Source organism: Corvus hawaiiensis, chromosome 6, assembly GCF_020740725.1.
Source record: "Corvus hawaiiensis isolate bCorHaw1 chromosome 6, bCorHaw1.pri.cur, whole genome shotgun sequence".
Taxonomy (NCBI): domain Eukaryota; kingdom Metazoa; phylum Chordata; class Aves; order Passeriformes; family Corvidae; genus Corvus; species Corvus hawaiiensis.
In genome coordinates this window covers 27,613,581-27,639,631 of record NC_063218.1, presented here as the reverse complement: position 1 = coordinate 27,639,631, position 26,051 = coordinate 27,613,581, and the positions used below count along the sequence as shown (strand labels likewise).

Genomic DNA, 26,051 nt, shown 5'->3' with positions numbered 1-26,051 from the left:
GGTCTGGATCTCCTATCATAAGAAGGACCTGTCAGAGCAGGTCCAACAAGTACCACAAAGATGATCAGAGGCTGGAGCACCTCTCCTGTGAAGACAGGCTGAGAGAGTTGGGGTTGTTTACCCTGGAGAAGAGAAGGCTTCAGGGAGACTCTTAGAGCACCTTCAAGTACTTAAAGGGGGCTTATAAAAAGGAAGGAGTGTGACTTTTTATGTGGGCAGATAGGTCAAGTGTGAATAGTTCTAAATTAGAAGTGGAGAGATGTGGATTAGATACTAGGAAGAAATTCTATACTTTGAGGGTGGTGAGCCACTGGAACAGGTTGCCCAGACAAGGGGTGGTTGTCCCGTCCCCAGAAGTGTTCAAGGCCTGGTTGGATGGGGTTTGTGTGCAGCCTTGTCTAGTGGAAGGTGTCCCTGTCCATGGCAGGGGTTTGGAGCTGGGTCATCCTTAGGGTCCCTTCCAACCCAAAACATTCTATGATTCTATGACACTGAAAGTAAACTTCTTTGAAAAGATCTCTGTAAAGTGTTAGAACTTTGTTTAGAGATCTCTTCCTTAGTGTCTAGACTGGAGAAGAGTTGAAGGATGTTCATTCTTTAGTTGAAGGATATCTGCTGTTCATCTCCATGTGTGGTGAATAACACATGGATATAGCTCTTAATGTATCATTTTGTGGTTTGTATTTCAGCCGTGCTTGAAACAGACTGATTGTCTAATAATTTCTAGTACAGACTAACATATCTGTACTGAAAGTAACCGTGCTTAAAAAAAGGAATTTTTTTTCTATTTATTTGCTGTCTGTCCTATACATAGGATATACATACCTGTACAAAGACATGCAAAACAATTAAAACATGCATTTCTTAACCATCAAAAGGTATATCATTATAATACATAGACTGGTTGTTGCAGGTTACCAAAAATACCAGATTCATCAATCAACAGTTTACAAAATGAACATAATTTGAACATAATTTGAAAATGAACATAATTTGAAAAGTAAATTCAGATTATTCTCCTCATGTCTGCAAATATCTGAATTTAAGTTCTTGTAAGCTATGAGTTCATTCCTATGCATTTAAAAATAAAAAATCAGTGTTCAACAAGCATTAAATAAGATATTGGAAATGTAAATGAACCATTTAAATGTATCTATATTGGACAGCCTTTTAAAATGAATGTTTTCATTCATAATGTTGAGAAGGAAATCTATATTCTTGTATATTATAATGAGGATAAATTTCATGGTTCAGATGAGCAATTGAATTTCAGATAACTTGTATAAACAAAAGTATTGCTTGGCTTCCTTACTGAATTATGTACTTAAAATCATATTCTTCTTACTTGAGGTTTGTGGGGAACATGTTTGGTGACATTTCTGCTGATGCATTTTGAGAGCAGGAATTGAAAAGAAAGGAGACTAGTAAGCACTTGTAATTCCTAAAGCACCACAGAAAATATCGTCAGTCTTGGGTGTATGTCAGAAGGCCTGTCGGGGCTTTTTTTTTTGTTTTCTCCAGTGCAGCTGTGTTTTAATTGCTCTGGATCTCCATTTCAGGAAAAGAGCTTCTGCATTCTGGTCAAGTTTGTCAGGGTCATTCCTTACCCTGTTGACTAACTCATTCTGTTTATTGCATATGGCTTTCATGTTGTATTCTCTGTTGTTTCCAGTGCTTTTTGGTCTTCTGAAATCAATGTAGTTAATGATTAGAAGAAATTATGTTACAGGAAAAATATTTTTCAATGCATATTTAAATACTTTGATAGTTTTTTGTTGTTGTTTCTATTTGTCTAATATGTTGGTTTGTTTGCCATGTTTCCTGTCCCTGTCCTGTCAAGTTTCTGTCTTTTTGTAGCATTCTTCTATATTTACCCCATCTGTTCAAAGTTCATTTGGTTTTTTTTGTTTGTTTGTTTTTTTTAAATTCTTGCTCATCTGTTCCCCTTTTGCACTACCCTAAAGATGAGAGTACTGAAGAAAATTGATCCTGGTGTGAAAAGAAGTCCAAGTGTGGTCTTGAAAGAGAGGAAATTTCCAATTTATTGGAAGTCTTACTGTTTTTAGCTGTGGAAGTGGAATAAAATTAAAGGCTGGTGTTCTTGCTCACATTTTGCTAATCCTGATGTTTGAGGAAAATACAGCAACTGACTACATGGACCTTCAGACATTTTTAGCAAAGGCTAACAGGCTGAGATTTTTCATTATTGTTCAGGGAAGCTGATACATTTCACCATGTGCTGACTATATCTCAGTCATATTAACTTCATTTAAGTTTTTTCCCTCATGCCTACTTTTATTCCACACGTAGGATGTACTATTATTGAAACATTTTTGATTTTGGGCCTTCTTTATATGTTAAAATATTCTCATAAACTCTATTTCTAAATGCCACTTACATTGAGATGCAGGTATTGAAAGTGATCTTGCAAAGTTCATCTGAATTATCTATAGGTATTTTATTGATTATGTATATTAACCATGTCAGATACAGACACACTCAGCTGGCTCTGTACTTGTCTGATTTTGGACCAAGCAGTTTTATTTGTATTGTTAGCTCAGTGTTCTGAGAGTTCAACTGTGCTATTCCTAGGGTCAGTTTGGATTTGGAAGTTAGAAAGTTGGAAGTGACAAACTATAACAAACCTTCTTAGACTTGTACTGATTTCAAGAGGACTAGAGGCACAGAATCACAGAATAAGCTGAGTTCGAAGGGACCCACAGGGATCATCAAGTCCACAGGGATCATCAAGTCCACAAGGATCATCAAGTCCAACTCCTGGCCCTGCATGGGACATCCCAAGAGTCGTGCCCTGTGCCTGAGAGTGTTGTCCAAACGCTTCTTGAACTCTGTCAGGCTGGTGCTGTGACACCACTTCCCTGGGGAGCCTGTTCCAGTGCCCAACCACCCCTTGAGTGAACAACCTTTCCCTAATATCCAACCTAAGTCTCTCCTGACTCAGCTTCATGCCACTGAAGCTGTATCAGGGAGGTTTAGTTTAGATGAGACCAACTCGAAGTTTAGGTTGGATCAGACAAACTCCGATCTCCCTGTGCATCATTCCTTATACTGGTTGGCAGGTTTAGCATGGATGGAGAGACCTTAGTGACTTTCTTGGAGCCTGCTGTGAAGTTGTGTAGAATTGCTGGCATATATTGCCGTGATGTCCTGCACTCCTGCTTATGGGAATGTACTTAGGGCCAGTATGAATGTTCAGGAAGGGTCAGGTTAGGTCCTATTCTGCATGTTTATGCCCTCTTGGAACTGATAGTAATACAAAAACAAGGGAATGCAAGATTCAGCTGGGATTCAAAATGAAGTGTTCAGCTAGATATCCAGGTAAAAACCTTAGGTATACATGCTATGTTATTCCCACTGTCTCCTTTCTTTCCCTTCAGTAGTTAAATATCCCTTATTGAAGAAGCATTGTGGGTCATACTTTAAGTTTCACACATGAAAGCTGTTTAAGAAGAAGATAGATGTGTAAAGTGATTTTAAGAAAGTCTTTGTCTCCCTTCTTCAGACGTGAGCTGCAGTTGATTTTATTTTGTTTTCTTTTTTGTTTGTAATTGGTTTGCTTGTTTTTTTCTCCATATCTGTCATTTGTAGATCGGTCTCCAGGTTTCAGAGGATGAATTTTCCTCTGATTGATTGGGGAATAGTTAATTGAGCATCTGTTTAAACAAAAAATGGAAGGGTAAAATCTATGTTCTTTGTTAGCTTAGGAGGAAAGAGACTGTATGCCTCTTTGAGAAAGCTGTACAGTTGTCCTTGCTAACCTGCTGTTTTGTTTGAAGGAACTTAGCTTTCTTGGTGTTAAGTTCTTCAAGACAGGAATCTGGCTCACCAGCTTCTCAGAACTTTTGTACTCTTCCAGCAGAACAAGGCTGACTGCAGCTTACCTTTCTTGAAAGAGTGTGTGGACTGACATACAGCAACATGTAAAGGAAACAAAAGATTTTTTGTTTCCAAGAAAGGGTTGTGAATGTTGGATTTTTTCCCTTGTTTTTTTCTTTTTTTTCTAAAACATGTAACTTCTTGGATTATAAACATTACTATTTGTTTATACTGAAGTTTCTAGGAGATCTCCCAACGTAATTGAAGCTGGTAAGCCAATGAAGATACCATTTGCACATGCTATTTGTTTATGAGAGTTAAGTATTGATGGAAATGTAAAAGCTTTAAACAAATGGTCTTTTTAGTTGCTTTATCTCTTTTTGTCTGGTTTTTTTTTTTAGTTACAGATGCTTTCAGGCAGATGTGACTTTGTTTTCTGACATAAAAATAAGTGGAAAGCATGCATTGCACCTTCTTCCGGAAAACATCTCTGTTCAATATATCACAAGAAATCAAAAGAAGGGATGTGATCATCTTTTTGGTCACTTGTTTTAGCAGTTTATGTCAATACTTAACTAATTTCTAGTTTTAGGAACACTAGAGAGTGTGGTGAAGGTTACTGATGGTAGGGTTAGTTTTATAGTGTGGTATCCGCTTTCAAAAGTGGGTACTTACAGAAGTTTTTCTTAATGTTATTCTTTGGCTAAATACTGAGACTGTATTTTTATTTTGCAGTGTCCTCTAGAAACTGAGAGTCTGCAAGTGTTTGCAGATTAGCTTGAGTTTGTTTGCTGGTTGAGAAACGTAGACTGAAATATGGGTGCTGCTGCCACTTAGCTGCAAATGTAGAGATGCAAGAAGCTGAGAACTGAGATGATGATGCAGTTATTAAATAAGATGTATTTATATTTTGTCTTGTTAGCAGTGGTAGCATTCTCAATATTTAGGAATTAAGTTTTCCTGCACTTAATATTTTTGTTTTTCCTCTTCTTCTTTTTTGCAGTAAATATAGCCCTCGCCCTAGCAGCAAATGATTCGGTAGGTGAACATTTAATTCTCAGCCTTAATGTGAAATGCGTGTCATAAATAAAATGGTTACTGCTGAGGACAGTTGCATACATTTAATGTATTTAATTTTTTTTACTTAATTTTTAATTTGTTTTTGATGGGCTTTTGAGTTTCTGTCAGCTTGTTTATATTTTATCAGTACCATGAATAACTTAGTAGATCTCATCCTACTTCTGGCTTTGGCTCTGTCCTTTTCCTGGTGCGTCACTGAGTTGAACTGCAATTCTGCAAGTATGTGTAAATGTCATAGAGGTTGCTTCTGCAGGTTGGAGACACTTAATAAATAACTAAATTCTATCACCTCAGAACACTGACTTGAAAAAAATAGGAGTTAGTGATGAATAGGGTCCAAAACATTTTTTTTTTTATAGCTCCACAGATTTACTGTTTCTAGAGAAATTATGTGCAAAAATACTTCATAAACAGCTAAGGAAAAAACCCCAAAAACTATGTATTTTCCCTAAAGCTTGGAAATACAGTTTTTTTGAGTGATTTCCCATCTTGGTATTACTCAAACTGTTACCTGGACTGTAAGTAGAGAGTAGGAACCATTCAAGAGTAAAAACCACAGGTGTTTGCTGTGTCCACCTGCTGCTGTAGACTGGGAGTCGTTCCATTGTGCACGTTTATTGCCACAAAGGTAAACTCAGAAGCAAGCCTCCTTTGCAGCGGCAGGGTGTATAATGTAGGCTTTGTACTCATAAAACATTAAATACAAAGTATCCTCAAGTACTTTAATCAGGCAAATGTAGAATCTTTTTCTTGTTGTAAAAGACAAGTAGAACAAAACATGACAGGTAGAAGGAGCGAGGACTGCATGCAATCTGCGAGCTTCCTGTAGGAATTTTGTAAAAAATTTAAAACAATTTTCCATATACTCAGTCACACTTAATAGGAAGAGTGTTTAAAACTGTTATATGAAATATGTACTGTTGGTGATGGCATCTGATCTTGTTATTTCACAGTTTTTAATTCTGTGTTTTAAATAGGCTGTTGGAATAATTGAATCTCAGAGAAGAATCTGTCATTTTGAAAAGCAAAACTGCTTGAATGGTTCCTTCTAATTAACTTTAAAACATGGCATTTGCTCTAATACTTTTGCAAAACAAGTATCAGTCTGCAATGTGATCTGTGTTGTGGGATGGTCATTGAGTAGCTCCATGGAAACCATGTCAACCAATTGCATATAACTTTTCTGTACCAGCTTATGTGTTTTTAAGATGGTGTCTGATACTTCTCAAGCATGCAGTTTTAAAATATATTTAAATAATGCATTTCTTAGTAATTCTGACATACACAAGTTTTGAGATTATGTCCTTTGTTAGGAATTTTGATGTTACAATTATGTGTTGGTGTGTGAAGTTGGAGGCCAGCATCTGGTGAATGTTAATCAATGAAGAGCAGAGAAACTGACGAAATATCTGTGAATTGTGTGAACTGGTTGTCACAAGTTAGCAAGCTGTTACTATGGTGAAATTGTGCATTGATGTGGTTACAAGTTAGAAAGTATGAAATTAGGTGGATTAAATAAACAACTTTCTTGTTTGTTCATGCATTAATATATTTTTTCTTTTGTGGTTTGTTTTCCTTAAGATAATGATGGCATGCATCATGTTTATGTTTAACCTTTGGGCTTGAAGTTGCTGGTTTCTTCATTTGTGTACTCACATTTATTTCAGCTCACTAATTTTGTGAGTCAAGGTTTTGAAATGAGAATTTCTGTGACCTTATTCCAGGCAGGTACTGTCCAGTGCTGTGAATTCTAGAGATCATTGCAATGTTCAGTTTTGTAATGGTGAATGAAGTAAATAAAAAGGTTGTTTTTCAGAGTCCATTGGTGCCTCCTGCTGTATTGTATAGTCAATTTCTTCGTCCTCAGGTATGCAGCAAGGGATGCCTTTATTTTACATTTAGTAACTATTGATTGTGCCTCACCTTGCCATGATTTTTTGCCCTTCATTGCTCTTTTAAGTTCATCTCTTTCAGAAGAAGCAGTAATGGTTGTTAGTAGACCAGAGCTTCAGGACGCCCCTGCAACTTCATTAACAGTCCTTATCCCTCTTATAAATGAAATACAGATTCATAGAAGCTGATCTTGAACTTGATGTACTGCTTAAAGATGGAAATAAAGGACTTGTGGAGGAATATAGGTCAGCATGACTATAAAAGTCTGTCCTTTTTTCATCAGTCTGTATTACAAGTTCTATGCTTGTAACTCAAGTGTTCTTTTTCTAAGATAAAACAAGTTACAGACTATTGACAACACCTGTTTTCTGGTGAGTGAGATCTGTGAAATATGCTCTTCTCTCAGACGAGGTTGGATTAGAGTAGATTCTTGCTGCTTTCAGTAACAGCTGTGACATCTTATTGGTGTTTGGTGTAGCATAAGTCAGAAGATTAACAGTCAAAGAATAAAGGATTTTTTGTCCTCCTGATGAAAGAAAAGATCCTTCTATCTTTTAAAAATCTACTTTCTCTAGTTAAAAAACAAAACAAAAACCCCACTGTTTCTACTGATACATATTTTAAAAAATTTTTTTATTTTTTTAAGGAAGCTTTTTCAGTTATCGTAGTGATGGTCTGAAATACTAGGGCATTGACAGAGTCTTGGTATCACAGTGTTGTTGGCAGAGCCGGATTAGAATTTGGGAGTTCAAAGTCTTGCATGCTGGTGCTCAGTCTGATTGGCATATTTTTACCTCATGGTTACAGAGTAAATAATTCAAGACAGGATTTCATTTAGATGCTTAGATACCGTGTCCAAGACAGAGTACATTTTTTTGGGAGTTCCCCCCCCCCCCCCCCCCCCCCGTTTGCTTTTTTTTTTGATTCAGAGCCAGGGAAAGCAAGCAGGGCAGCCTCTTATGCCTTCCTAGAATATTAGTTTTTTTGGTACCCTGGGTTATCTGTTGTAGATGGACTAGTTAAGAAATATATAAGCTCTTGGGCCTGTACCAAGGCCTATAAATCTATACAGTGTTCTTTTTGTGTTAAGAAATAACTTAAAGTTTTACCCTTGTGTCCTACTGTTAATTGCTTGCTTAGTTTGACAGCTGATTCTTTTCATTCTTTTGATGTACCAGCAGTCAGTTGTGCTCCCCTAGGAGCACTCGGGAAGAATTTTTGGGTTTTGTGCCAGGACGATTCATATTCAGACTAGAATGACTATTTATGAAAGCTGCCTGGCCAGAGACAATTTATTATAGTAGAAACAAGTTGAATTAATAGATGGCAGCAATAATAGGGTAGGGATTGCTTGTTTATGAACAGAGTATTTTAGTGAGCAAACACCAGCTGTGCATGACTAAGGATGGCACAAATCCAGTTGGGAGGCTGTATGCTTGTGCTGTCACTATGAGGCAAGCTCCCCAGTCAGATTTCCTTTGGCTCGCCTTTTCGTTCTGGAAGATTTACATTTTCACTATAGGATGAAATGTTTTTTTGTGTTGTGAAGGACAGAGGAGCAAGAAGTAAAACCATATGGACCAAGTTAGCATGTAAGCATAAGCAAGTGGCTTCTGCCTGCAGTAGTGGGGACACGTGGTGAAAGGCAGCAGTTTTCAGTATTCGAACCTAGCCCTGCACGAGGGGGTTACTGGGTCATGGAGACCAGGACCAAAACGTGAAATGCATGGAGGGTGATTTTTATGCGGTCCCTGTTTTCCCAAGCAAGCGCCCCGGTTGCTGCGCAACGCGGGGAGTGCGGCTGCGGCCCGGCCGTGCCCGCGCGGGGGGCGGCGGCCGGCAGGGGGCGCGCGGGGCGCGGGTGCTGTGGCGCTGGGAGGGGCGCTCGGCGGGGGAAGCAGGTTGGGGTCACACGGGGTCCGGCTGCCCAATTGTCTCAACATCCCGCAGTTGTTCTTCTTGAACCAGAAAACTCGCGTGGATATCTGACCGATGCAAACACAGGCGGGGAAGAGACTTCTCGTGCATATATAGTAAGTTACAGCATAGTAATGATGTAGTTAGGAGCCAAGTCTTCGTGTGAACTGACTGCTGTGATAATAAAATTAATTTTTATTTCTTCAAACCGTGTATTTAATCAAAACCCACACATTTTGAAACTACTCAGAAGACACCCAGCTTACTTTTTTTACACTCCACCTTTTTTTAAAAAAATATTTGGTTTGTGTAATTAAACTATTTGTGTAGTTAAACTGTTTGTCCACAGGATAATACCTGACAGCTACATTTATAGATGGCTCTACAATGTATATACATTTGTTGCTGGTAAGGAAAGAATTCCATGTGGGAAAACAAATCTAGAAGAATTTAGACAATAATGGGATCCTTCAGTGAGTAATTGTAGTATGAAGGCAAGTTTTGACTTGTTTTGTCCTCTTCCCATGCAGCTTTTCTAATTGTGAGGATTTGATTTCTAGGCATCCTTAACCCTGTTGCTTAGAGAATCAGAAGACTTTAATCACTGTAGCTAATGTCTTCATGTTTGTTTCTTAATGCTGAAAAGTTTCAATAAAGCTGGAGATGCCAGTTGGAATTGATTTGGCTTATTTGCAATGATAGCTTAGCTTCTAGATCAATTGAAAAAAAAAAAGAGAGAATAAAGCTTAAAAATTTTTGTTGTTTTTCAAATAAAAAATAACCAAAATTAAAAATACATTTTAACATAGACCTAAGATATTTTACTTAAATCAGATAACTGTATGCTTAATTTGAAGAAAATTTCCTTTTTTGTTTGTTTTGTTTAGAAGTTAAAGTTTGTATCCTTAGTCTTCAAGTCATTGAAAGCCCAGTGCAGGTACCAGAGAGACTGATGTGAAAGGTGGACCCTTTTTTTTATAATAACTTGACATGCTGTGAAAGTGGAGAGGCATTTTGTAGAGATGTAGTAATGTTGGGGATTCTGTTTTGGTAATTTATTTTTCAAATGGTTCTGTATGGAATTTTTTTTTTCAGTGAGATACATAGTGTGCAAAAAGGCCAAACAAGGATGAATTACTGGTATGCGATTGTTAAGAACATTGAGTAGGAGCTACTGCAGGCTGTTGTGGAAAAGAAGTGCCAGAGAAGTCCTGTGGCTGGCAGAAAATTGGAAACACTTCATATAAGGAAAAGGGCTTTTAAATCAGTAGCAGACGGAGTTTTTAAAGGAAATTTGCATTTCTAGGATAGAGTGAGGAAACTGCAGTGGTACATTTTTGGCTTTAATCCAATTTACAGCTAGGCACTTAAATAGTGTGCAGCTGAAAGAGTTAGAAAATTAAGGATTAAAAGATGGCTATTCATTGTGTCAGTATATCAAATGAGGAATCCATAGCCTATCCTGATTTTAAAGTTCTCTTTTGTCTATGTGTTGCTGCTTGCAGTTTGGGATTAGCTCTAAGTCTATAATGACATTAAAAGGGTAAATTGAGAGTCCTGGTGGTGGATTAAGAGCACCAGCTTTAAAATAACTGGCACCTTCACTTAGCAAAGCTGGAATTTCTGTCTTTGGAATGGACTACAGCTGCTGAATATTGGGAGCACTTCTAGTGTAGGAAGTTCTTCACTGTATAGAACAATAACAGCTCATTAACCTGTGCCTTCATCCCTCCCAGGCTAAACACCAGGGAATTCTGGTGGTCTGCAGAGTTTACTTCAAAGTAAAATACTATCTACTAGCATCCAGTGGGGATACATAAGCCCTACCAAACATGGAAAAAAGTCTCAGAAAATATGAGCAAAAATGAAATTAATGCTGTCGAAGAGGCTCTGGATGTTTAGCAGTAACGTAGGCTATGTTGATTAACAGCTATTTATAGAAGCTTTATGTGAGCTCTTTATTATTTTTTTTTCTCCCTTTTTTCTCTCTGTTGGTATGAGGTCTTTAATCAGGTCTGTTCCTCACTAAAGGATTTGGCAACATGGAAGAAATGAATATCACCAGATTTTCCATTGCACACAGAATTGTGTGGAGGGGTCATTTGTGACATGTGAATGGAACTGGTTGCATTTGGTTAAAAATTTGTTTTTGGAAAATGTAGTTGATTTTGTAGTTAATATTCCCTGAAAGACAGAAAAGGGAACCTACATAAAGAAAGTATAGGGAGGGACAAAACATTTCTTAAGGATCTGCTCAAAGAGCTAAGAGGAGGAAAGATAAGGATCATTTTGTCATTAGCATGAACTTATGCCACCTGAACAAGGATTATGTACAGTAACATTTGCCTGCCTAAGAGAGCAAACATAATATCAGTTGAATACTTTCTAAGCTGCGTAAGGAAAAGGAGGCAAAATTTATTGGTTTTTTTACATGACCTCTCTCTGCAAGGACTTTGGCCTTCAGCAACTTAATTTTAATTTTTTCCCCCAAAGGAAGTACAACTAAGTTCAGAGCTTGAAAATCGTTAATTTAGAATACCGCTGTCTTCCAAATCCCCACTACTTACAAGGCAGTGGCCAGGTTCAAAGACTAAACTGAAATTTAATTATGCAGAGAATCTTGCCAGAGAAGATAAAGAGAAGTATCTTTTTAAAAAGTGAGGTTATCTATGCCTGTAATTTGTACACTGCACAAAATGAAGCTGTAGAATTCTCATCTCTCAGGGATATGTGCAAGAATATCTTCTTTATCTATTGATGTAGCGTTTGGTTTTCTTGTAAATATGGAATCTGTACCTGGTGACAGTGAAAAATAGTTTTTGATTCTTATTGTAGGTGAGAGAAGTTTCTAAATTGGAATGAAAACTTCACTGTATTTTTAATGGGTTAAGAGCTGCAGTGATAGTGTAACTTACAGTACCTCATGAAAAATGTTTGTCAGAAATCTTTAGAGAGGTCTAATGGGCAAATTAATATTTTGCTGAGAAGATTATTGATAGTGTAAAAAAGAAGTAGAAAGAATTACTTAGTCAATGATGTAAAAGTAGAAGATGAAGAGGAGTTATAGTTCTTTATTCTGTAATATAGTTCTTTATTCTGTAAATTTTTTGTGTTCTTGAGGTCACCAGTGATCAGATGAGACCATGACAGTACCAGTACTGCAGAAATAGCAAATCCTAGAGTAGTGAGCCTGTAGAGACTGTTTACCTATGGAAGGAGAACCTTAAAAGCATTGATAAGAAGGTAAATGTGAACGTTTGTGAGTTTTTAAGTGTAGTTTTTGCTGACATGAGAGTACTTTTGTATTTTCATGTGCTGAAAATTTCTGATTATTTCTGATTTCATGGTCTCTGCCTCATGGAATTTTGATAAGGATTGTATGCTGCATGAAGAGGTCAATGATACTGCATGTGTTTGTATATTTTTTCAAAGTAGCTTCTAGTGACATGACTAAATCATATGGGAATGCTTACATTGTCAGTTGTATCCTTGGGGCTTAAGCTGCAGAACTTGCAGTAAGGCAACCAAAAAATAAGGTCTCTAGGAAGTATTTTCCAAGCATCATAAACTTGAAAGTCGATTCGAACTTTCTTTCACAGTAGGGCAGGTGAAAGTAAAAGGATAAATGTTAACTTGAGAACAGCTATTTTGAACTTGGTTATTGCTATGCCATCTGGAGAGATGGAATGCTGTTTGTTTAATAGCACAGGAGAGAAATATGCTTATAAGGAGAAAAAACAGCCATAAGAAGATGGTGGAATTGTATTTTTTGAATCATTTTCCTGCCAGAGTGCTGAGGGAGGCTGTAGCAGTGGTGTGTGCTGTGCTCTGAAAAACACTTAGTAGCAGGGGGACTTCTGCGTGCTTGGGTATGCTTTTAGTATTGCATTTCTCTCTGTGTAACTAGTATTACTTAAGAAAAAAAGATTCAGCATTGGTATGAGAAGTATATGCATATGAAAATGTTGTCAAAGGACATAAGAGGAATCTTAGCGCTTCCCCCCCCCCCCTTTTTTTCCTAAGTTGCCTTTTTGGTCCTGCTTTTGATCCCCTGTAATCTACTCCTTCTGCCTAGATATTGTTTTTTTATGTGTGTGTGTTTTCAGGATTTGTTTTAATACAGCAATGCTTTGAAAGATGTGCGGTTTTATATGAGGTGTGGGTTATATGGGGAGAAAAACCAATTTATTAAAATTTAATTTACTTTTTAAATTATTGTAACTTGTGTATCTGGATTATATTTCACTCAGCATGAGAAGCATCTGGTAATTCTGATTAACAGTTTCATGTGTTAGCATCCAGGTGTGTGCACATTATTTCTTCTCTTGGGGATTTAAAACATTGTAAATGCTGGAAGAGATGATCTGGACTGTACTGTGCATGTCTTAAAAAATCCCTTCGTAGCTGCCATAATATTTTTCTAAGGTAATTAAACCTTGAATAAAGGGTTATTTGCATTCTAGGGATGTTTACATACTGCAAAAGCAGGGATAGTTGGGAGAAACAAAACTCAAAACCATAGCTTATTGAGCAAATGCTTTCTGTATCAGCTTCTACTTCTAGGCAGTGTGAACTCTTCTCACCTAACATGTTGAATTGCTTAGTGAAGAAAGAAACCTTTTCTTTAAGCTATTAAGTGAGGTTCTGTCAGTGGTTTAAAGATTTTCTGAAAGACCTTTCTCCTATAATCCTGTAGAAAGCACCATGCTTACAGGAACACTTGTGCTTTCGTTTACATGAGTCGTAGAAACTTGAGAATCTGTTAATTATTCTTCTGTTTGATGACAAAAATTTTCTTGAACCATGAGAAGAACAGTGCATCTCAGAAACAGGCACTTTACTTACTTTCGAACAAGTGTGTAAAATTTTTAGAGAAATGGCCAGGTTTATTGTATTAGCTTGGTAATTTAAAGTAGTAGCTGAATTTGTGAAGTCCTCTAGGATGTTCTTCTCCAATGTGGATCTATTTATTCTTTATTTCAGGAAATTTTGTACACTTAGGTTAGATAATATAGGTATAGTAAATACAGTGCTGCTGACTCCTAGGAATAAGTGGCTTGTAGTGGTGAATACCTGATTATGCCCAGGAGGTCATAAAGTCATTCTAATTAATTTAGGTCGTCCTAAATCTTTAGTCCCTTTGTGCTGAAAGTGAAACTCTAGTGAGTTGTGAGATCATTGTAGTCAGTCAATAGTCACAATCCTTGCATGAGGGGGAAAATCCTCAAAAAATTCAGGGGAAGTATGTAATCAAGTTTAAAACACTGTAGGGTTTTCAGCAATTACTTACTTTCATTTGAGAAGGAATTAGGTGGAACAGCCTGTAGATGATGTGTTGATGGGTTTGATTAGCTGCTGACACAGATGGAGGGACTGAGTCATGAATCTTTCTAATCTGTTAAAATATGCATTTTGTACAAGAACAAAGAAGCTCTAATAGTCTGTTTTCGATGTCTTTAAAGTTTAACACAAAGATGAGTCTTTTCAATGTTTTTGAAATTGCAGCTTTCAACAGTAGGCAAGAAGTAGAATAATTTGTTACAGTAACTCCTGAACTTTTGTCTAATAGTTTTCACAAGACATTATAAAGAAAAAAATCTAAATAACCCATATAGTTATATATGCTTTGCTCTGTTTTGCTAATAAAAAGTATATCAAATAACTAAACCCAAATTTGGTTGATTTTTGCAGTAAAAACTTACTTTTAAAAGTACATAGTAGACCAAATAAGGTCATGCTTTTTTTAACTTATCTTTCTATCTTTCCCATTAAAACTGTGATAGCAAAATGGCTCAATATAAGATAACAAATTAAGAAAGCATCATCTGAAAAATGAAGTACACATTTTGAAACACTGACAGTGGAAGTCTGATTCGGCATTGTTGGAAAAGCTCTTCTTGCTGCTTTAACCTTTCAAACAAGCTCTTAAACATACTCGTTTGCAATTTTGCAAAATGTTGAATACAGTTAGCTTTCTATATTAGAGAAACTTGACATTCAGCACTTTAAAGGGCTTGCTCTTTACTACTTAATTTGCAGAACCTGGTAATTGGTACTGTGTCTTGCCATCTGTAGGAAAAATAGTTTAATTTCCACAAAATATGTATGTATACCTATAAAAAAAGAATATAGAAAGGAATCTTGTAAGTCTAGACTACATAGTTGAAATAATTTTTATTTAAAGTTTATTGCCTAATGTACCATATGTAGTTGAATAAACCCATTTCTAGCATACTTTTGTGTAAAGGTATTTCATTAAAATGTTATGCCTGCTTAATTAGCTTCAGAGACTTGCATTTCAGTAACTTCAAGATGTCTGCAAAAGTGTACTCTGGCCACTTAAATAGAAGATAAAAATATGTTTTTTTGTTTTTCACATTCTTTGTAATCACTAGAATGATTTAAATTGCATTCATTTGCATATACTTAAAAACCTCACTTTTTTTTTTTAAACAATAAAATTTGATACCTTGTTAAAGAAGTTAAGGTGTTAGTTCTGTATAAAAGTACATGGAGTAGAGAGAACGTTTCTTATAATGCTTATTAATATAAAGTCTATGGTCTACATTGTAAGTAAGAAACTGTGCAAGTGAGGATTCTCTTCATGGAGAATCTAGCTCTTGCAAAGACAACTGGCACAACTTGTAGATGTTGTCAGTTGTCACAATGTCTCAAATCAAGATCATATTTTTATTTCTTTAAATGATATTGAATTTTGTTCAGCTAATAATACAGAAAGGAAGACATTTTGGCAATTACTTTTTTGTTCCTTACACAGACAAAAGAAGTTGGTTTACTTGATGCAGACATATATGGACCTTCAATTCCAAAGATGATGAATTTAAAAGGAAACCCAGAATTAACATCAAGTAAGTAGAAGTGATTTTTCTTGCTGTCTCTTTTGTACAGGGATGAGCACGGTCCACTCATGGATGCTTCCTTGGTGTGGCACAGAAGGGATGCAAACAGAAGATGAAGACTGTGTACGTATGTATGTATTTATTTATAATATTGAGGTTACTTTCAACGCTACCTTGTACAACTAGGAGCATATTCAGAGCCCTATTTTTTGTTAATCTTGGTCCATGCAGTCTCATGGAGTTTTACTAGAGATTCTGGAAGGGAAGGTTATTTATCAGTAGTTTTAAAATTGTTATGTAGTATCGTACAATAGGTGACTTTCAATTAAAGAACAAAACCCACTAATCTAGGGAAAGAGACACGAAAAAAAAAAGAGCAGTAAGAGAAGGATCATTACAGCAGCTTGTATGAAATGTCACTAAAATGGTTCTGTATGATCTCTCTTCAGCCCAATGTGCCAAGCCACTTGACTCATTTGTGTTTGAAGTTGTGTGTTTAGGAACACGATGGTCACTTCCCTACCAGTAAACCAGTAAAGACAGTAAACAAAACTCCTAATTTTCCTTCTGCTAGGAAGAATTCTGGGGAAACATAAATCAGTTATTTGGTAATCAGTTACTAACATCTTAAAACCCATTTCAGGTCCAGCTCTCTTAACTATTTTAATTAATTCTAGCTGGGCCTGAATTCCTTCCTATTCTAACTAATTTCAACACAGCTAGCCTATAACTAAAATCTTTATATTTCTTCTAAATCTGTGTTTCAATAAATTCAGGTAGAAGAGTCTTCAGAGAAATAAGGTGACCCAAATTAAAAAGGTCATATCAAGTCTCTTTAGCTTTCAGAAATTTAACTTTCACCTAGGCCAAACAAGGACAAAAGTGAAGAATGACTTTATCTTGATATCCTGTTCATATGATGTTTGTGTGTAAGGCAGTGTGGTATTTTGGGGTGGTAGGGACACTGGGGTGATATGGTTTGTTTAATACTTTGTTTTGATTGTCCTGTGAGAGAGTGCATGTAAGTAAAAAAATTAAAAACTTGTAACCACATACAAAACTAGTCCCACACTGTAACACCTGGTTGACACATTAAAACATATTAGGATCCTACTGAAGAAAGTGCAGATTGGCCATATGTGGTGTCAGGATGGGATCATTTCAAACAGGACTTGAAAGGGCTTCAGTGAAGTAATCAACTGCAATGTTTGAGGGCAGCAATTGCTGGGTAAAAGGAAAGCTGAATATTCCTTCTCCTTCCTTTCATGCCGTGATCTCTCTCTTTTTATCATAGAAAGGTCTGGGTTGAAAGGAACCTTTGAAAGTCATCTAGTCCAACCCCCCTGCAATGAGCAGGGAGATCTTCAATGGGATCAGGTTGCTCAGAACTCCGTCCAACCTGATTTTTAGTGTTTCTTGTTTACCACCACTCTTGGCAACCTGTTTGAGTGTTTCACCAGCCTCATTGTTAGTCTGAACCTACCCTCTTCTAATTTAAAACCATTACCTCTTGTCCTGTCGCAACAGGCCTTGCTAAAAAATTTTTCCCCATCTTTCTCACAAGTCCCCTCTAAGTACTAAAAGGCCTCAGTAAGGTCTCCCTGGAGCCTTCCTTTCTCTAGGCTGAACAGCCCTGATGCTTTCAGTGTTTCATCATAGGAGAGGTGTTCCATCCCTCTGTATGTGTTCTACTGTTGCTGTAGAGTGTTCATTTGTAACATCTTGATTTGTGCATGTATATGGGTGTAATGGTTGTTGGTCTATGTGTTGTCACCTGGTATAAAGCATACAGAATTGAACAGTGCCAGTATTTTTAAAGGGTTGCTATTAAGCTTGCAGTGTCAGCCTCTGAAAACTTAATGTGGCAAACTTAGGATTTTTTATGTAATTAAAATTCTGTCTCCTTATGATTATGTCCTGTACTCTGGATAAAAAAAAGTAATGTATTTCCATGTACTGATGTGCTGCACATACTTGTACAGACAGCTGTCAAGTTGAGTACTTCCTACATTTAAATGCCTGGCTTACAAATACAGGTTTCATTTAGATAAATTCCTGAAAGAGAGGGAGATTACTTAGATTTATTTGTTGGATTTTTGCTATATCTTTTGAAGTCAAAAGGCTGCTGAGTGATAAATAAATAGATAAATAACTGAGCCTTTTCATGTATCATCAGTGGGATTTGACTTTCTGATACAAATGGAAGTCTTCTTGCATTCACTTGTACTTTGAACTCCGTTGAGGATGTATGTCATACAGGTTGTGTTTTCCTGTAACAGATTTTTTTGCTATGAATTTTGTATTTGAATCACATTGTGCAATATGAACACAAAAGGGACTATGTTGTAGTGTTCCTATCTCTCCTCTTTTCATTTTTGTGTGATGTTGAGTTTTGTTTTTCCATTTTTTTCCTCACTGTTTAAAAAATTGATCAGATAACTTAGAACTTCTTGGTCATTTTGCTATGTATTTTGTCAATCCATACCAAACTTAAATCCATGTCTTGAGCCACAAATTAAAAAGCAAGTTGCCCAGTCTATTTCTTACAGTTGTACAAATCAACTTTCTAGGAATGCAAGACCTTAAGACTATATTCACTCAGATATTGAGCAGCTCAGTTTTGTTTCACTGACTAGATATTTCTGGTAAACAGCTGAACAGAATTCACTATAAGCTTTGTCTTAATATGTTTCAAGCATTGTTAAAAATGTGGAATTCAATGTAATAGAAAAAAATTGGAAGATTTCCCTGAACTGAAACTGCTGCTGTTGTCTTGTAAGCACTAACATTTTGATCACTGAAATACATTCTTTCTAGTTCTGTGCGGAAAGTCCAAGTAAATATCAGGATTTAAAGAACATACCTTTTGTTTTTTCTAACAGACTGAAAACTGAATCTGTATATTTCAAAAGCTTGACAGACGACACAAGTCTGCTGAGAAAGACATAGTAATTTGGCATGAATGATAACAGGATAGAATTTGTATTTCAGGGATTGTGTTCACTTCTTTGTGTATTTTTAACTATTGAGTTGGTGAAACTGTAGAGTAACATCAATAGAAGTACTGTCAAAGATGGTTTAATTGTGAAATAGGAATGGCATAGGAAACTTTAATTAAAGTTTAATCAAGGGCTCCTTTAATGAGTGACAGATGGGATAAACTTGCAAAGAAGTGATCAATCATAATATGTATATATATGGAGTATATATAGGTGTATATAAATGCATTGATATAAAAACATGTATGACTCTTGTTTTTTGGTATAATGAGGATTAGTGTTCTGATTTCTTACTATGCTCTCAAGAGTAAAACAAGCTCTGAAGAAATATTGCACAGCAATTGAGAAAGCCCAGGCAGTTCTGTGTTATGGAAGTGCATAAACTATGTCTACATAACAATGAGTCAATTAAAAACATTTTTCATAACATAGCAATCAAAAAAAAAAAGTTTAAGGTCTAATGCTGTCTTCAGTGTGAGGTGTGGATTTGAAAATGAATCTGTAGAGTAATCCTGGGAGGTTCTGAGCACTTTTGCAATCTTTGATTTGTGGTTCTTTTCTCACATGAAAAGGGATTAGGGATTCCCAGTACCATACAAAATAAGTCCATGCAGCAATTATTACTTCTGAATAGAAATTATTATGGTTATGCTATAATTTAAGCATTCAAAATGAATTAGGAATTCTTAGTGAGGAGTCTGTATAAATGGGAGATACTACATTAATGTAATTTTGCAAACTGTAGTACATTGAAGAGTCTGCTAACATTTAATAGGCTGTCGTTCAAAATACTTTTAACTAAATGGTCAGGGAAATATTGGTTAATAAATTCACAACTGAATTTAATTAGCTAATGGAGGATTATCTAACTATGGAATTAATATTAACATAATCTACAATATATATATGCAGGGCAATGCTAATAGCATAAGTTACAAAAGCATTACTTCTATTCTTTCCCCAAGTAATTTACTTAAAAGCTGTTTTCTGGCTTAGTGAATCTCATGATTTCATTTTTTTCCTTTCAAATCTGCCATTTAAACTAGATGGCAGACAGTAAAAACTATTACGTTGCCAAAAAAAATTGCCATTTCCCCGGATAAATAAAGTCTCTTTATTTAGTTTCATTATGAAGGTTTTGGTGGGTAAATCTTTGACAGGTGACTGCACTCTTAGTATTTCAAAACTTTGTTGCCATTTTATGATAGCTTCAGTGTCTTCAGTTTCTTTATAAAATTGTATATTCAAAAGATCAGTAGTTGGCATCTGTTATCACAATTTAGAATAAAATGTAATTTCTTAGAGAAAGTTAACGGTGTTTGTGGCTGCCCCACTGAGTCTAATAAAATTGCAGGAACTATAGAAATGGATGCTTGAATTTTTTCACTGGGATACATTTACATATCTAAAGACTGTGATAGCAGACTCCCAGAACGTGAAAATTTAAAATAAATTGTTTAAAGATGTCTGCTGGAATAGGATTGATTAAGGGATTGTGGTGCATTCATTTGAGGGTTATAAATATAAAATTTGGAGTGGACTAGTGAAATAGACAAAATGTTAGGTAGGTAGCATAGTTATTTTGGTAACTATGAAGAAATTTCTTGATCTTTGCTAAGGAGTTGAAGATAAGGCTTGTAGTCTCCAAGCTGTCTTTATCATGCTTTATCAGTGGAACTGTGTCATGATTAATTTAAAAAAACCTTAAATTTGATTCTTTAAAAAAAAAGTATTTGCTACTGGCACTAGCTCTTGATTGATGAGCAAGTGATTTTTAGATTGTGTATAATCTAATGATATGTTTTATTGATTCTGTTTTGAAAGTAGCCTAAACTGAAACTTGTGTTTTACTTTTGGTGATGTCTTACACCAGTTTATCTGGATGGTGGAAGTACACCAGTCCCATGTGCCTTACATGTGACAAAATAATAATTGAGAATGTTGTAATTAATTGTGGTTTATATTTTGGAGGCTTTTTCAAATGTGATGAAGTAGTTGAAAATGAGAAGACTACTAAAGTGTTTATTAATATTTTATTCTGGACCTTGACTATTGCCCTCAAACCTGTAACAATAAACCTCAAGCTGGATTAGTTCAGCTACTGTTGAGTTCACTTGTAAAAAAAACTGAAGACCTTGGAAAAGAAAGGAGATGGAGGATCCCCAATTCTGCAAGGAATTATTTATAGGCATACAGTTGTTAGCTGCTGTTTAAAAAGAAAAAATCTTTAGGGAATTAATTTATTAAAATTTTATTCTTCATTATACATAAATTCATACAATTAAAAAAAGTATAAGATGAGAAATGTAGTGCGTAGTAATTAAGGCCTCTTACTGAGAGCAGTCGTTTTGAATAAATGGCAGATGAAATTTTACCAAATGCCTCCAATATAAATTACTGAAACACTGTAACCTGAAATAATACATTTGAAGTACTTGAAGGCAGATTTGTATTACTCTTCATGTTGTTAATCCTGCAGTTCAGTAATTCTGAATTATTTGATTTGGATTGTGGCTAGCAGATACTCACTATATTATAAAGTTTACTCTCACAGATACAAATGGTTTTTTGGTTCAACTGGTATAAAAACTGGAATTAAATTGCAAAATGGCTTGTTATAGGAACATGATACTGTTCATTATACATACATAAACAAAAGAAATTAGTCATGCTTTTGTACACTGAACACATTTACCTTTTTGCTTATTTCAGAGGAATAAGCGCTTTCATTGCTCTCCTCTGCTAGAGGAAAAATTGAAGGACTGTAACTAATTCTGAATTTTCTCAGTATTTTTACCTTGCTCTTTCACTTCCGTGGTTTTCTTTCTCTGTGGGCTTCTTGCTGTATTCTCTTTCCTTCTCTGTAGTACGATGGAGTGACTTTTCAGAATAGCGAGATGAAGCAGAATAGATTAAAAAACAGGAAAAAAAGTGGTTTAATCCTTTCCCTATAGAGACCAGAGGCCAGAAGTGACAGTAAGTGTAAAAGCTAGCATCTTTTTCCTTTGGTTTAGTTGATGGTCCTGATCATGTATATACTGAGTGTGATGCCATATGGTGTGGGATATCCCTTTTGTAATTTGGGATTAGCTGTCCTGATTGTGTCCCTTCCCAGTTCCTTGTGCACTCCCAGCCTGCTTTGCTGGTGGGGTGGGGTGACAAGCAGAAAAGACATGGATTCAGTGGAAGCACTGCTTAGCAGTAACTAAAACATCCCTCTGCTATTAACACTGTTTCCATCAGAAATCCAAGCCACAGCCCCATACCAGTTACTGTGAAAAAGAGTAACTCTATCTTAGCCAAAATCAGCACAATTACACATAATCGTTTGGACAATTTTTTTTTCTCCCATGTCTTTTCACCTATATTTCTTTTTTTCTTTGGTTTTCTGGGGTCTCGATTACAGTATTAAACCTAAAAAGGCTGAATTGACACAAATGTATTGAGTTCTGTAGTTTTGCTTTGAAAGCAGTGAAAAGTCCCTAGTTAACTGGAATGTTTTTTGACTTTGGGTCTTGAATTAAAGCTGATGTGTAGTGAATGTCTGCCCGTTGGGTTTCTGCTGCTCCCTGTTCTGCTCTGCTGTTGTCTGGCACACTGTTATGTGACTGACCAGGGCAGTCCCCCTGTCACAGCAGCACGTCATTGCTTCAGATGATGTGAGCTTTCCCAGAGGTTTTTGTGTGTCAGGACAGATGCCTTAAACTGCATGTTGGGTAAGTCTATTTCATTCCTTGTGGGTATAATGAACTAAAAGAACCCGCCCAAATTAGTCTAATAAAGCTTTTGATCCACTATACATAAGCTTTTTGGCTCCTTGGGGATCTGAGGGCATTTCAAAATGTGGGTTATTTTAGCAGTCGTAAGGAAGACATTTGTGATGGAAGGTAATGGCATGATGCTTAAAACCAGTCCTGTGTTTTAAACGTATTTTAGACCTAGCAAGTCAGTGGTGCTTTAAAATGTAACAAAGGTGTTACTAAATCACTGTGCTCTTTACTTGTGCCAGACTTGCTTTTGAAATACAGTTTTCCAGCAAGCAATTAGTTCTTTTGCTTTTAGGTAGGACTGATGAAGTCATATCTGCAAAACTGTTCTGTTAATGAAAAAGCTTTTACAGAGCTTTGTTTCCTCTGCAGTCTACCGGGAGGAAAAAAAGTGTAAAGCCTTTTCAGGTAATGGGACTGGTAGACCCTCTAAATACGAGAACCAAATCTCTTGGGAAAAGTTGCATTTCATTATGCATATATTTCTTGAAATTGAATGGTGAGCGTGGAATAATGCTCTTTAAGTCTCATTACTAGTTTGCTTTGGTTAAGTATTTGGGATGTCTTCATTGTTAGATAACACTATTAGTGTGGGATGTAATGGGCAATCACAGCCTTCCTTGTGTGGAGCTCTTCAAGCTTAAAATACAAATTGTAGTATTTCTGGGGCAACCCTGCAAGTAAACTTAAAACACAGTGTTAAATCAAGCCTGAAGTCTCAGCCTGTCAATTGCCACAGAATATTGTAGGCTTCTGACACAAGCACTTAAAACATTGATTACAGTTAAAACAAGGATTTAAAATTTGTGGCTTTGACTGACCTTTTGGTGACAGCATCCTTTACCCTCTGACATAGATTGGTGTCACTGTTTTATTTCAAGGTACTCTGGGGCCCTGTTGTTATTCATTCCCCTCCCCTCTGTGGCATTTCTTTCCTCTTTACCATTCCGTGGGTGGAATTCACTTGCCTTTGCTTAGGAAACCAGTACTACTTTAAACATGCTGGAGCATGATGTCTGGCATCTAGCTGCTCCTTCAGAAGGTATGTCTCTCCCTAAGCCCTCTGTCAAATCTGCTAGCCTTCTACAAATCTCAGCTCTTTAAGGCATCCAGAGTGGCAGGACACATCTATATTTACACAAGTAAAGCCCAACCATTTTTTTATTCTTTCTGTCCAACATCTCCTCCCTTTCCCTCTTCCCTCCTCCTTTCTCCTCCCCATTTTTCGTTCCCTCCCCTTCCTGTTATTGGAAAGCCTAAATAGTCTGAAGTCTTTGAGTCCTTGACTGAAACCTCACTCCTCCCATTACATAATGTTGACCTTGGGAGGTGACTTTCCAATTAAACAGCAAATAAGTGCCTTATACTTGTACATAGTGGTAGCCATCTGAGAATGACTATTTACTGTGATTAACAGAAGATGCTATGTAAGATGGAGATCTGACTTAGACTGTGATAGAGTATCCTTTAGTCACTGGCAGCATGAAATTGTACACAATTAAAATCCAGATCATGCAAAAGTTTTTGAGATCTTATAAGTGATCATGCTTAAAATCTGATGCAGGCTTGTCTGTATGTATGGCACATTAGTTAAGTTCATGTCAGATAACCTTGTTTAATGTACCAGAATCCACAGACTGTTCTGCAGTGTCTCTCTGACTAGTGTGGTGGCTGTGTGATCCGTTGTGCCAAACATCACCTGTGTTTCAGGCAGTGAATTGTCACTGAGATGTGAGGAGGTGGTCAATACCAATTTCTCATGTAAACCTCAGCTCATGATGAGCTGTGCAAACAGCAGCAGAACCCGTAGCTTTTGTATAAACTGTGAATAAGTATCAGCTTGCTCAAATTGTGATAAACATATGCAGAGGAGTTACAGTATGGGTTTTATTAGAATAAGATACTCTGATAGATTAGGAAATACTTAAACTTACGAGCAATTCAGAAATATGCTTTTAAACCTGCTGTGTTGAATGCTAAAATAGTATTCAGAGACTTAGGTTTTATGGGCAATATGTAGTGTAACTTTATACGCCTTTTCTGTTGTATGCCATTTCGTGTCCCTCAGTTTGCTTTTTGAAGTTTAAATTCTTGTCAAATGTACTTGGGAGTTTCAAAGGAAAATATGTAACTTCAGCAACATGCCTAAACTGTTGAGATCTCCTAGATGTTTATTAGCTGTGCATTACATGCTTTCCAATAATGGAAATGCTCTAAGTAGAGTCATGGCTCCAGAGTCAGAGTATCTGACCTTGGAGAACACAACTCAGGTCTCCAAATCCGCAGGGTTCTTGTATAACCTTGATTCTATCATCTGTAAGTGTCCAATAATTTCCCACCTTAGAAGCATGTTGTTAGGTGGAAATGTTCATTTTAGGTGCACAGGTGTTATGGGAACAGGGTTTGTATAAAAACAATCAGGAAACAGTCACATTCAGAGTGTAGCCCAGAGCTACACACGCAGTTGTGTCTGTGGTGGCAAAATTTCTGTGTTGGTAGTGTCTTTGGAAACATTTGGAAATGTGCATGTAAAGATCAGTAGAATGTATTTAACTGGAAAATAGTACAAGTGTACTACTTTTTCATAGCTTTGGCTATTGACACTAGAACAACTTAAAAGCCTCACTTTCCTGCTCAAGGACAAAAATCCAGTTAGGACAGGCAGGTGACTTTGAATATTAAGATTTATTGAAGACAAAGATTAAATAAAGTAATTATTAGAAATCTCTGATCTTCCATTATAGCAGCAAGTTCCAGAAATATCTGAGTAAAATAGGAAATCTACAACAGGGAGAAAAATCTGCCCTTCTAATGTTCTGCTGTCATGTTTGGATATTTTTTTGGTCTTTGAAATGGCAAAAAATCTCCATTTTTCTCCTTAGTTCAGACACTTAAAAACTCAGAGCAACTCTTCTGCATTTGTGCTTGCTGGGCCCGTGAGTTCAAAATACATTTTCTAGGATGTTGCATGATCCACTACATTAATATTTAATAATTGCAAGCTACCTTTCCTTTTCTTAAACAGTATAATGCCTTCTAAGGAGGTGTAGTATAACATCACAATCTTCTGGAATAATGGTCTTGACTTACGTGGTGGGGTAAGACCAAATGTAAGCTTTTGCTTGCACTAAAGTATTGCTCAACAGACCGCTTCCAAAAACTAAGCCAAGAGTTGGAATGGCTCCTCGTGGCTTAACCCTGGGCTCCATCACGTGTAACTGTTATTTGGGAAGAAAAACGTTGCAATGCTGAATGTGCTCCTGTTTGTTTTTTCTCTCCCCAGCTTTATATGTGGAGCATGGTGGCATATAGTATGGGGTATCCCTTTGGTCACTTGAGGTCTTATGTTTAGGCTGTGTCCCCTCCCAGTTTCTTGTGTACCCCCAGCCTGCTTGCTGGTAGGGTGGCGTGAGAAGCAGAAAAGTTTTTGACACTGTTTTCATCACAAATCCAAAACATATCACCATGCAACCTACTGTGAAGAAATGTAGCTGTATCCCAGCCAAAACTATATATATATATATATATATATATATACACATATATATAGTTCTGTACATACTTTCAGTGCTGTACTATCCCCAGCCATCATTGAACAGCTATGTCAGTCTTTTTCTCTAAAAAGTGGAGTAACTCAAGTTACCTTGTTAGGATAGTCTGTCTGCAAGGCTTGATTTGTTTGGGGAGAAAAAGCTTAG

At 36.5% G+C, this 26,051-nt stretch overlaps 1 protein-coding gene across 1 annotated transcript in view; it reads left to right on the top strand.

Annotated features, from left to right (window-relative positions):
- The window catches only part of NUBPL (NUBP iron-sulfur cluster assembly factor, mitochondrial), an 84,377-nt gene that overhangs the window by 2,104 nt on the left and 56,222 nt on the right, over positions 1–26,051 (top strand). The window contains exons 3-4 of the mRNA XM_048307144.1: positions 4,841–4,875; positions 15,506–15,596. Of these exons, the coding sequence (XP_048163101.1) occupies positions 4,841–4,875; positions 15,506–15,596 (126 nt within the window). The remainder of the gene's footprint in view (positions 1–4,840; positions 4,876–15,505; positions 15,597–26,051) is intronic.